The sequence below is a fragment of the Eleutherodactylus coqui genome, chromosome 7 (assembly GCF_035609145.1).
Source record: "Eleutherodactylus coqui strain aEleCoq1 chromosome 7, aEleCoq1.hap1, whole genome shotgun sequence".
NCBI classification, from domain to species: Eukaryota; Metazoa; Chordata; class Amphibia; order Anura; family Eleutherodactylidae; genus Eleutherodactylus; species Eleutherodactylus coqui.
In genome coordinates, this window is record NC_089843.1 from 51734538 (window position 1) to 51747137 (window position 12600).

The following is a 12600-nucleotide window of genomic DNA, read 5'->3' on the forward strand; positions in this document are numbered from 1 at the left end:
ACATTCTAAATTGGCCTGTGTGAAGGCCTAGGTAAAGGAGTGTCAATCTCATTGAAGAGTGCTCAGATCAAGCAAGGACCTTTTGTTTGCATTCTTTCTATACACAGAATGTAGAGTCTCCTGCAGCCCGAGACATTGCTCACCCACTCGAGAGCAAGTCGTCATTTGCATTCGGTTTGCCCCCAGGGCTGCTATCTAATAGCGGACACGCCTGAGAGTGAGCTTGATGCAAAGTAGATCTGGCATAATATCATTTGCATTGAGTAAGAAATCTTTAACTCTTTCTTTGCCTGTGCAAACGGCCTTTACTTTCCAACTACTAGACTGGTCCTCCATAGCAACACAAAGTCACAATGGTGGGGAAGAAAAGTCACGGGGCATTTTGGGACTACCGCAAGGAAATTGCATGTCGGTGTGGAGCCCTAGCCTTATTTTATAGAACCAGGCTGATAATAATAGACAATGATTATTTGCATAGTCCCCAATGTGCAATCCTATAGACAGTATTTTAATTCTAGGGTATAAATGGGCCTCTTGCCTGCAGGACTTCTGTTCAGCTGCACATGTGGTAAGTATAGCGGTTGGATCCCGATCATACAGCCCCTTAAACGAAACAAAGAAAGTACTGCACTTTACACACCTAAAAGTCCTATTTTTATGCTACTGTGGTGGATACATTAGTAAATGCTATGACTGTATAGGCAAGCCGTTTAGTCCCCTCCCATAGTCCCATAGACAGCCCCTATGGCAGGTTCAACCTGCAGCGGCCTTAGATGTCTAGGATGCATCAGCCACTCCTGCTAAAGGGGCTGCCACAAGCGGTCTGGCCCCAAAGTTTGCAGCTACCATTGCCATTCTTCATATCAGATGTATAGCAGTATTTTTAGCACAATTATTAGATTATGTCTAGAGCGGTTATTGGGTCATTGTATGTTCCCATCCGAGACTTTCTAGGCATATTCATACGATGCAGGTCCCATCTAGGACCCGCCCATATGTCTAGTTTTTGTCTCACTGCCCCCTGTCCAGTCTAGTGTGGTGGTCAGGACATATGGCAACAGCCGAGCGGGCATTGCTATGCTGTTTCTGGAATTTCCACAGAAGTCAATAGAAATTGCACAAACAACATAGCAAAATAGGCTACTCTGTTTCCACAGCTCCCGGGTTCTGGATAAAGAATGCGCTGTTTGCATAACTCCATTGACTTGTATGGGTGTTAAGGAAACAATGTAGCCATGAATGCCTGCTTGACTCAGAGGTATTTCAGGACCATGGCAACATTTTCTGTCGATGAACAGATGATTGGCAGGGACCCGCTGTTGAATTCAATGGGAACTGCGCCTTCAAGATCAACCCAGTCCGCTGTGCTATGCTCAGTGCCTTCTGCTTGCTCCGCTGACCACAGCAGCACGGGGAACCCGTTGATTGGTGGGGATCCAAGCGGCGGGTCCCCAACAGTCATCTATTATTGGCCTGACAGTCATCAACAGAAAAAGGTCAAGTCCTAGAATGCTTCTTTAAGTCCCAACCACCCCCAGTCACTGGATTAAGCCAGGCCTAGAGTCAGTTGGGGCCAAAACTAGAGACAGGTGTGTGTCCGCATCTATTAGACTTTCATGGCGGATTTTGTGGATATGCCATGAAAATCTCAGATGAAAATACCTTTTAAAGAGGACCTGCCATGTCCTCACGTCAGAGGGGTCGGCAGCTTTACAGCTGTGGCCCTACTACTGTATTCTCTCTTTTGTTCATACTCCTCACAGTTCCCTTGTACCGTCTCTCCTAGGATTCAGCTCCTGACTCTTGGAATGTGTCAAGTGGGTGGTCCCCACCACCACTCATTGTCTATCAAATTTTATGTCACCCACTGACAGTGAGTGGAGTTGGGGACCGCCCATTTGACACATTCCAATGTACCCAAGGAGAGCCGATACTAGAGGGACCGAAATGTCAAAGTTATGCAGCCACCTTCACTGGCCAGCATCGGCACCCGAAAAATCTGGGCAGATGCCCAGTGAGCCATGGTGGGAGCGTACTCAGGGGTGGGATCATTCTGGTCCTCGTTCTTTGAAATCAATTGTATCTGCATCTTAAAGATGCAGATGCAACTGATTAAAAGGGAAGCACAGCAGGAAGCCGAGTACTCCCTGCTGCCGCCCCGTGCCTTCTCTGTAATACAGGTGGCGTGATTGTGGCGTTGTGCCATTCTGCATAATCCTGGTCCAAAGAGACAAAGGCAAAGGATGGCAAAATCGGTAGAAGCGTGATTGAGGCAAGTTTGTCGTATTGCCAGGACACAGTGGAACCTATAAATGACTCAGGGAGCCCACTGTGACTCTGTCACCCAAGGCCACACGTGAACCTGAGGCCGCGTGACTGGTCCTATTTAAGTACTGAATGGTGGTCTTTACAATCTGTGGCACTGCACTGTATATTATTTTGGAGGTGATGGCATTGTATGGTATTATTACTGAGGCAACTATTGAAAGGTTATATGGCCACTATACAACCATGGGAAGGCACCAATTGATGGTATTGTAGAGGGCATCATCCAACATACAGTCTGTCCTGGGTACACACTTGTTTACAGGCTTGGATCTAAAAACACGATCAGACTGATCTTTGTATTGACCTTTTATACACTTAAACATAAGACATAACAGTATTCATACTAAGTAACTCTAATAACCAAGGGTGAACTCTTGGTCCACAAGCTCCTATACAGATACCTGTACCCATACCCGTTTCCTCTACGATGTGATGTAGTTTATTAGTGCTGATGTCACTTTTTGTGCTTTTTATTCTTTCGTTGGTGAAAAGTATTGTCTGACCAAGAAGAACGATCATGTTAAATCAGGAGCTACATCAACGAGTGTTCATCCCTGGTCTTACAGCAGTCAGCATTACCTCTGGGAGACGCAAGATCCAAATCAATATTAGAAGACGATAAAAATGTGCGCTTAATGCCGTCTTGTGTCTTTGTCACTATTAAATATTTAAGACGTCATGAATATATGTATACTTAGAGCGAGAGGGAGTATGGCAAGCGGATGAAAGCATGGATATAGAGCACGTCCATAGGAACCCGGTTACATGGGGAGGGCTTTCTTTTACCAATATAACACTTTTATAGTAAAGCAGAACACATTTATTTCTATGTGGTTACTTCCACCCTCGGAGTGGTGCGAGCCGCCTGGGTCCTCGCTGCAGAAAGTCCATTAGCATTTTAAACCTGAGAGCGATCAATCTACAATTACATTTCAAGGTGTTGACAGATCTAAAACTTTAAACCCTATTTATAAGGATGGAGCGGAGGGGCCTGCGGGGCCGAACACTGCTACGCCAAAGACAAGGAGAGATAAGGAAACCAATTGAGCTGATGTGCTGGGATTAAGGGGAGCAGTATGTAAAGTGAAGCAGATGTAGCTGAGCCGAGTTCATCTCTTGCTACAGTGCACAATAAGATGACGGGAGTTTTTATAGGAAGGGTCTAATCGCAATGAACAAAGCTATAGTATGTGACAAATTCAGCTCCGCTACATCTGTAGAGCTGAATTCGTCATTTAAAGGGATTTTTAAAGACAGAGACTTTACAATGACTTTTTCAATAATTGATCAGCGGGGGTCCCATGTCTGAGAAACCCACAGGTCTGTAGAATGAATGGGCAAGCATCTGGACACCGATGCCCATACACATACAGCTGCACTTAACCCCTAACAAACAGCAATTTTTCACATTTTCCTTTTTGCTTTTTTGTCCCCGCTTTTTAGGAGCTACAGTAAGGCCGTATTCGCACGGGCGGAATTTCCGTGCGGACTTTCCACACGGAAATTCCACCAGCAATCTTAAAGCCGAGATTAAGCACCAAAGTGGACGAGATTCACAAAAATCAAGTCCACACGCTGCGACTAGTCCGCTGCGGCCAAGCCGCGCTGAAGCTGACATGCCCCACGGAATTCAAATCCGTAGCATGTCAATTGCATCGCCGTTTCCGCTGAGGGCTTTCTCCTCTCTATGGGGAGAGACGGCGGCGGCAGCGGAATATAGGCGGGCAAGCTGCATCAAACCTGCGCCAAATGGTGTAGGTTTTGAAGCTGCCTTTCTGCTGCGGAAATCTCGTGGAATGACCATGGGGTCCTGCTGCGGACATTCCGTGAGATTTCCATGGGATTTCTGCCCCGTGTAAACCCAGCCTAACTGTTTTTATTTATCTGTCATATCAGGACTTCTTTTCTGAGTTGTGTTTTACCATATAGTATTTTGAAAAACTTAAAAAAAAAAAATTGGGGGATTTGGTTTCTACGGTGTTCATAGTGCAGCAAAAATGACTTAACGTTATCCTGCAGGTCAGTACAACTGCAGCCATATAAAACTTAGAGGGGAGAGTTTATCTGCGCATGCACCGCTATCCAAGCTCAGGGCACAGGCGCGGGATCTCCAAGAGATGTGTGGATGACGTATGAGAAGGCTAGCGGGGCAGGATTTACAGCTTTACATCGAGCTAGCAGACACGGTGCGGGCCACCTGCCGAACCGCTCTGCATCATTTACATGCCATGTGGGAGATTTTCAATTTTCCAAAACTCAGGTATGCTTTTGGACACAGTCATAACTAGAGATGAGCGAGTATACTCGCTAAGGCACATTACTCGAGCGAGTAGTGCCATAGCCGAGTATCTCCCCGCTTGTCTCTAAAGATTCGGGGGCCGGTGCAGGTGACAGGTGAGTTGCGGGGGGGGGGGGGGGGGGGGGGGGGGAGAGAGATCTCCCCTCCGTTCCTCCCCGCTCTCCCCCGCCGCTCCCCACCCCCCGCCGGCCCCCGAATCTTTAGAGACGAGCGGGGAGATACTCGGCTAAGGCACTACTCGCTCGAGTAATGTGCCTTAGCGAGTATACTCGCTCATCTCTAGTCATAGCACATACAGTGTTGTACAGAGGGATGCTTCATACTTCTAACACTGTTATTAGTTTCATATAAAAAAAAAAATACTAACAGGTTCCCTTTAAAATTACTTTTATGGGGTATTTTTAGTCCCCATTAGGGCACTTGAACTTACAGTCACTTGTACACTATACTAAAATACATATGTATTACAGTATATTGTGCATTTCAATGTTAGTCTATTAAGTCCTGCCACAGAAAAGACTTAAATGACAATCTAGTAGTCTTCACTATGGTTTGGGCTGCTATGTGAATCGATCCGAGGAGTTTTAAATAGCCGCTATTGGAGATAGCTCTGATTGGAACCATTGTAGGCAGTTGTCAGCTGTCAGAAATAGTTGGTCAGTGAACACTTGGATCCCCACTGATCTCGGGGGTCCCAAAGGTCTCCACATAAATGGAGTGGAGGTCACGCAAACATGCTGTCACTCCATTCATTTCAATGGGAGCACCAGAAATTGCCAGGTTTGAGTGCTTGGCAAACTACGGCACTGTAGTTGAAATTAATGGAGCCATGGCGCACAAGAGCACCACTTCATTCATGCGGGGGTCTTTGGGACCCCTGTTCTCGAGAATAGTGACGGTCGCAATGGTCAGACCCCCACCGATCATAACGTTATCCCCTGTAGATAGGGAATAACTTCATAACTTGGCACAACCCCTTTAAGATCAATTCAGGTGTCCATCAATACCGATCACGAGCCACATATCCGTGAACACAACATTTAGCTCCATTGACAATGCTCTCCAGAGCAAAGAGGTCCGCTTCACGCTGCCACCTAAGTGACCCGGTTATTCTTTGTATTAGTCGGTGTTTACCTGTACGCAGCTCCGTTCAGTTCTGGATGAACCACCCCCGGATCCATACTGGCCCAATGTGTCGCTGCTGTTAAGTGATCTTTATTGACGCAGTTTTTCAGGCTGTCGGGAATCCGACCTATGAGGTGAAACACATTTCAGATAATAAAAAGGAATTGCAAGAAGTTACGATATGATGACATGGGCAGAGCAGCCCACTAAGGGGCATGTTCCATGGTCCTGGAATCTTACATCACGATGAAGTAAATCCCAGTCTAAGCTTCATGACAACAAGGGGAAAAGAAATAACTACTCGGATACCGGTCATTGTCACTTACCTTTATCCCTATTATTGAGTAACCAAGTGATAAAAGTCTTTCAGTCAAAATGCATTATCGCGTTCAGTGGTGGTTGTATAAATCCCTATGCAGTGAGCTCCCTCTACTGGTGACTAAAGGCAAACAGGATTTGCTCAAGTAATTCTACATGAAAAGAAACATGGTATCTTAAAAACCAGAGCTCTGGCCCTATAAATGATGCTGGATCAATTTAGATGAAACAATTAAATTATAGGTGCATTCGCCTACCCAAAACCTGTATGTCCATCATCCCTGGCCCCCATACCACCCAGAAATGTAGGTATTAACCAGGGTAACCGATTGCCTGCAAATTCCCGGACAGTCCATATAATGGGTGAAGGGCAATATCTACTGAGAAATCCATTTGCCCCTGTTGTGTAAGGCAGGTCACGTTACCTGTAATGGCTCGGCGGATCTCCCGGGCGGCCTCTTCCCTCATCTCTATGGAAGCCTGTTCGCTGTACCAAGCCGCGTGTGGTGTGCAGATGAGGTTCGGTGCATCTTTCAATGGACCTTGTGAAAAGCTGAAAGAATAGAGACTTGTTAGCTTCGGGAAAGCGTCACATTTGCCCAAACAATCTGGTCATATATCAAGGCTTGAGATGCAGCCATTACCCATAGCGTAATTCACCTAAATAGTGTAGCCGGAGGTGAAGGTTGGCATGAGGTGACAAGTGCCAAGCAAGCTCTAATCTGATGCAGTCTGGTTGCTAGGCATACACTTCCTAACTACAGTCTGTACATTGCATTGTCAGGAAGAACATCCATAGCAACCAATTCATTTCAGGTCAGACTGTGGAAAGACCACATGTAACACACAGTACCTGAAAGGTTCAGATTCATGGACATCTAACGCGGCTCCTCGTATCCTTCCCTCCTTCAAGGCTTGTGCTAGCGCCTTCTCATCCACCAGGCCGCCTCGCGCTGTGTTTACTAGGAACGCTCCTTGCCTCATCTGTAGAAAAGATCCGGAGTCCAGAGACCTTAGACACCATCATTATACCAGAACCTTCTTATTTAGACCCAATTATTATGATTTTCCACGGGCACAGTTGGGCATTGTATTATTTCTGCCATGTGTAGTGAAGGGGTCATGAAGATTTCCCGAAGTACTGTTCCTCTCCGGACTATGGGGAGAGCGTTACAGCCGAGTGGTCCTTCCAAGACCACCGGAGCATGCAGGCAGTAACACTGGAAGTGCGCTGACACAATGTATGTATAGAAAAAGTGGAGGGGCCATTACTCAAATAGAAAAAACTGCAGAATTTAGAATGCAGCTCTGGAGGTGACCTAAAAAAATACTAAATAGGCTGAAAATTGGTACAAAAAATGATACATATAAGATTACAGCCCATAATAAATATGGAAGTCAGACAGACCCTGTTATAGTCAATGGGGTCAGTTTGATGCTATTTAGGTTGGTCATTGGGCAGAGGGTTCAGTCTTCTTGCCCTCATAACCAAGCAGGAAAACAGAAACCCTAACAGAAGCCCAACACAAGTGTGAAGGTACCCGCGCCCGCCAGGGGTTTTTATTTGCCATCCAAAATAATGGAAACCAAATGGAATCTAGCAGTTTTTCTTGTTGTTTTGGTTATTTTGCCATCAATGGAGAACGGAAACAAACTATTCTGTTTGTATCGGTTTACAACAAATGTGTGATTGTAAAATACAGCCTCATCATAAGAAACAGATCAGTTAACCAATCAGAATGGATGTCTTACGGCGGCGTTCGCACGGTGTTATTGTCTCCGCAGTGCGGTTACAGCAAGGGGATCTGTCACAGGTGATGGAACCCCCAAACGGAACCCTCGCATTGTGAAACACCGCGATTTAACAGACGCTTGTGTGAAAGCAGCCTTAGGCCGCTCTCACACACTGCTTTTTACCGTGATTAGCATGGCGTCCCGAGTGCCGCGGTACAACGCTCCTATTTTGAAAGGGCTCCTTAGACCCGAACGCAGCATTTGTACCACCACAATTTTCTAGCGCGGTCTGTTCTATTTTTCAGCATTTTCGTGTTTAACGCACCCCATCACTCATTACCATGATGGCTGCGTTAAGAAGCGCTGTCAAACGATGTTACATGCATTCAAAAACATGCTGGAAATTGCGGTAAAATGCCGCGGTTCTGAGCGGCGTTTAATTGAACTCATGTCAGTGTTGCCTTAGGCTTATTCACACCAGCAATTTTCCTATTTGTGTGATGTCCGTACTACCAATTGGCTGCACAATAACTCATTACAGTCAATGTGGCTACACAAGCATGCATTCTGGGGGTGTTTTTTTTATACATGGGGCCACATTTATCAAACTGTCTAAAAAAAACAAACCTGTCTTTGTTGCGCATAGTAACCAATCACAGCACAGCTCTCATTTTACCAGAGTAGCTTGAGAAATGAAAGCTGAGCACCGATTGGTTGCTATAGGCAACGAAGACTGTTCTACTTCTCCGATGACAATCACCCATTCAAATCAATGGGGGCACGATAATTTAAACATTTTAGGACATCCATGTGCGATTTGTATTTCACTGATCATCGTGAAGCAATTCTCAAAAAAAAAAACCCAAAAAAAAAAACCACGAGCCTCCTTCAGGTTTCTTCTGCGTGCAAGGAATACATATACATTAAAATAGGTCATTCTTTACGCACCAAAATTGGACACTCTCGGATGAGTAAGTAAACAGCTTCATGCAAAATGATAGCTTGTGACCACTAGAGGGAGTAAGGCGGCCACCAGAAACCCAAGTCCAGAGGAGTTCCACAGAGTGGGCACCAGGTGAGGCTCTGAGCACATCTTCCGTCAGAGGTATACAATACTTCGGGAGTGTTCCCCGATATATACCACTGCCAGTTAAGGACACCCGTCACCGAGTCCCCTCCTATGCCTTAAAATAAAATCAGTGGTTATTCACACCTCTGTTCATACTTCGCCGTCGTTCCGGTCTCCACCGTGACGTCACTTTGCATGCTGAGCCCATCTTCAAACAAGCTGCAGCAGCCAATGACAGCGCTCCATAATCATGACGGAACGCTGTAATTGGCTGCTACAGTCGGTTTATGGAACACCGGAGCCGGCAGTGGGGGACGAATAGGGGAGGGAGAGGAGAGTAACCACTAATCTTTTATTTTAAGGCATGGGGCAACCAATGAGAGGAGTTTCCATAGCCTGGACAACCCCTTTAAGAGGGCCTGCAGAGGACTTGGAGGTAGACATTATACAAATGACTGTGTGATGTTAGATCACCACGATCCTCTGATTACACATGACCATATCCCTAAATCCTGGATACCTGGCACCTGATCATTCATAATCTGGCACCCAACAGCCTAATTCAGCGCCAGCTTAGAGGAATTTCACCGTACGAGTTAAAATGCATAAACAGGATATATAGAAGCGGGCGATATACCCGGGCGAGTTCTGTCTGATTCCGAGATGGGCAGAACTTCCATCGGAAAAGAATCCATTAATTTGAATGTAACGTCAAGGTTGTAACAATTACTGGGAGTAGGAACCAAAACCAGAGTCTTCTCCAGAAGGAAAAGATACCCATGGACAGACTGCTTCGGGGTGACTGCCCCTCATCGGGGCGCAGTAGGTTGCTGGCTTGGTTAGTGAGTAGCTTATAGACGTGGGTCAGGAGGGGTATTGTTTCTCCCTAGTGAGAGCACCTAGAAGATGTGAGGAGACTTATAAGGCCAGGCATGCATCTCTGGGAAATATGCAAATGAGAAGATGGAACAATGCCTGTACAGCGCCACCTATTGGGGGGCAGCAGTACTAAATGAAAGATGAAACAATGCCTCTACATCACTAGCTGCCTTCCAATAGGTGGCGCTGTAGAGGCATTGTTCCATCTTTCCTTGCATATTCCCCAGAGGAGCATGTGTGGTCTTCTAAATCTCACAGCTTCATGGTGCTCTCCCTAAGGAGAGAGGATACCCTTTCTGGCCAATATCTATACTAGCCAAGCCAGCAAACTTACTGTACATTGAGGGGCTAACACCCGGGAAAAGTCTGTCTGTGCATGGTTATCTATTCTACTGAAGAAGACTCTGGCTTTGCCTCACGTTCCCAGTCACTGTTATGTGGATTGTTAAAAGGCCTGAATTGCAGAAATGCAGCCTTCCAATAGGTGGTGCTATAGACGTATTGTTCCATCTTCTCATTTGCATATTTCCCAGAGGAGCATGCATGGCCTTATAAGTCTCCTCACACCTTGTATGTGCTCTCCCTAAGGTGAAACGATACCCTTCCTGTCGGAAGAGAATGGTACATGTAATGTCCAGCGTTCCGTGTACAGCAGATGGATGCTATAGGCATTTTGAATATGGCTGTAGGCATCAGATCACTGGATACAGCAGCAGAGCGCCCTTGGCTGTACAAGCTTACAATCTGATGAATCCGGAGGAGGCAGAAGGAAGATCTGGGGGTAGATTTCCCCCATATGCCTACCTACCTACCATGTAAAGGCCAGGCCTGCAGTATACAGCTGCAATCCGTCAATTATTGACTTCCAGTACTTTGATTGCCTAGCTTGGAGGGCCAGACCTTTGGTTTGTAAATGGCTTTCACATGCCGAAACATGCTCAATATCTTGTAACTCAAGATAAGTAAAGACATGTTAGTGCACATCAACGCTTATACTCCATTCACTACCAGAGCTGCACTCAAAACTCTGTCAGCTATGCATTTAGCCTGGGTACCCTGCCATTTTGCATTTCGGGGGGTGCAGTTTTTCCTGAATACAGTATCAGACTACTATACTGTGACTGGTGAAAAGCAAAGTATACTCTGATCCAACAGGGGGCAGCAGTGAGATATAAGAATTTGCAGCCCAAGAGTTAACAGGAAAGTGCATTCTGTAACAGTACATGACACTAAGGAAGACCTAATAATGTGGGCAATTAAAGGCTTTCTCCTGAGTAGAAGTCACCAATAGCTGACCAGCAGGGGGCCGCCGCTCAGGGTCTGGATCAGCTGACTGAAGTGACAGCAGCACTCAGGTGAGTGTTGTGGCTGCTATAGTCCATACCAGGCACAGCGCCAAACATGTATAGTGGCTGTGCCTTCTTGGCAGCTCAAGTCCATTCACTTCAGTGGCACCGAGCTGCCCTCAAGCTATGCGACCAATGAATGTGACATCACAGGACTGAGAAGAGACCATGGCACTCACCTAAGCACTGTAGCCTCAATCAGCTGATCGCAGGAGCGGCAGACCCCCAATGATCAACCGAGAACAGGTCATCAATAGTATAGTTCTGGAAGAGGTAACCTTCTTAGCTGGTCCTGCGGTGCCGAAACCTCCAATTCCAGCTTGGTTTGTATATCGGGTGATATGGTATGGACCCTCTCTGTCCCTGTCACATCATTGGAAAGGGCTGGCTGTTTGACTCATCTTAATAACCATGTTAACCACCTTTTATGTATCAGGAGAGAGGTATGGCTTATTTATTAAGATGAGCAAACAACTAGCCACCTCCGATAACTTAATGGCCAAAGAGGGGGTCCACACCATAACATGACCCTGAACTTTTTGAAGTACAGTGCCACTCTTGTCTATAAGCCATCCCAATTACTGCAGCTTTATAGGACCATCAAAACCCTCTGTTTTGTTGCTTTGTGTAGTAAGCTTGTTTCTGGTATTGTATTCAAGTAGTAAGCTAAGTTCTGGTACCGTATCTATGCAGCAAACCTTAGAGCCTTCAAATACTCAGCCTGGAGGGTGGCACACCTTTCTTTATATAGCCCACAGTGTATTGGTAGACTTACTTTGTCCCTGGTTCTAAGCAGAGGACCATTAAACTCGATACAATTTAGTGCCAGTTTCTGTAACAGAGATCTCTGTGCCCTGTCGAAGGGGTTTGATCATTCTACAAGGTCCTTCTTACTGGAAATCGGTGGTGACCCGATATAACCTAATTAATGTCATCTTATCAGATGTATTTAGGACATTCGAGAGATAGAATTTCAGAAAACCATCTATATATATTAAGATTTAGCTGAATTCCTGAACCTTCCTCCCACCATGCATCAGGCTGACTCTTGGGGCATCTCGCTATAGACATTACTATGTGTGTTTATTCCTTCCACGTCTCATTAGTCTCTTGCTGTGTACCATAGATGAAGTATTTATTCCTAGCAGCAATGACATTACACAAGCTTTAAATATTTGCCTGAACGTTGGCTCCCGCTGTAAGGCTGGCAGACGCGGGTGGAACGCCAAAGCATTTATACATCTGCAAGTAAGCCGCTACAACTCCAGAATTAGAAAATAAATGGAATATTTGATAGAAAATCTACAATTCTGCTGCTCCGGCCTCGAACTATTGGTGGAGAGGCGGTTGGTTCCCAGAATGAGGATTCGCTTCCCCCACCTGTTTACCCAGAAATACACTTTGTGAAATCCGGTCTGGACCAGTTTTAAGTTGACATTTTCTTACTGCCCCAAGCCAAGGAGGGAGGAATTAAAAGAATCAAGAACCGCACTACAATGACA

General features: G+C 45.9%; 1 protein-coding gene across 6 annotated transcripts in view; it reads right to left on the bottom strand.

Moving 5' to 3' along the window:
- The window catches only part of CTBP1 (C-terminal binding protein 1), a 318027-nt gene that overhangs the window by 2083 nt on the left and 303344 nt on the right, over positions 1 to 12600 (bottom strand). For 5 of the 6 annotated variants that reach the window (XM_066573001.1, XM_066573006.1, XM_066573004.1 and 2 more), the window contains 3 exons: positions 6924 to 7054; positions 6496 to 6623; positions 5762 to 5879 (listed from right to left, as the gene is read on the bottom strand). In XM_066573001.1, coding sequence (XP_066429098.1) covers positions 5762 to 5879; positions 6496 to 6623; positions 6924 to 7054 — 377 coding nt within the window. Of the gene's footprint in view, positions 1 to 538; positions 604 to 5761; positions 5880 to 6495; positions 6624 to 6923; positions 7055 to 12600 lie in introns of all 6 variants that reach the window. The other variant, XM_066573003.1, reaches the window with a different exon arrangement.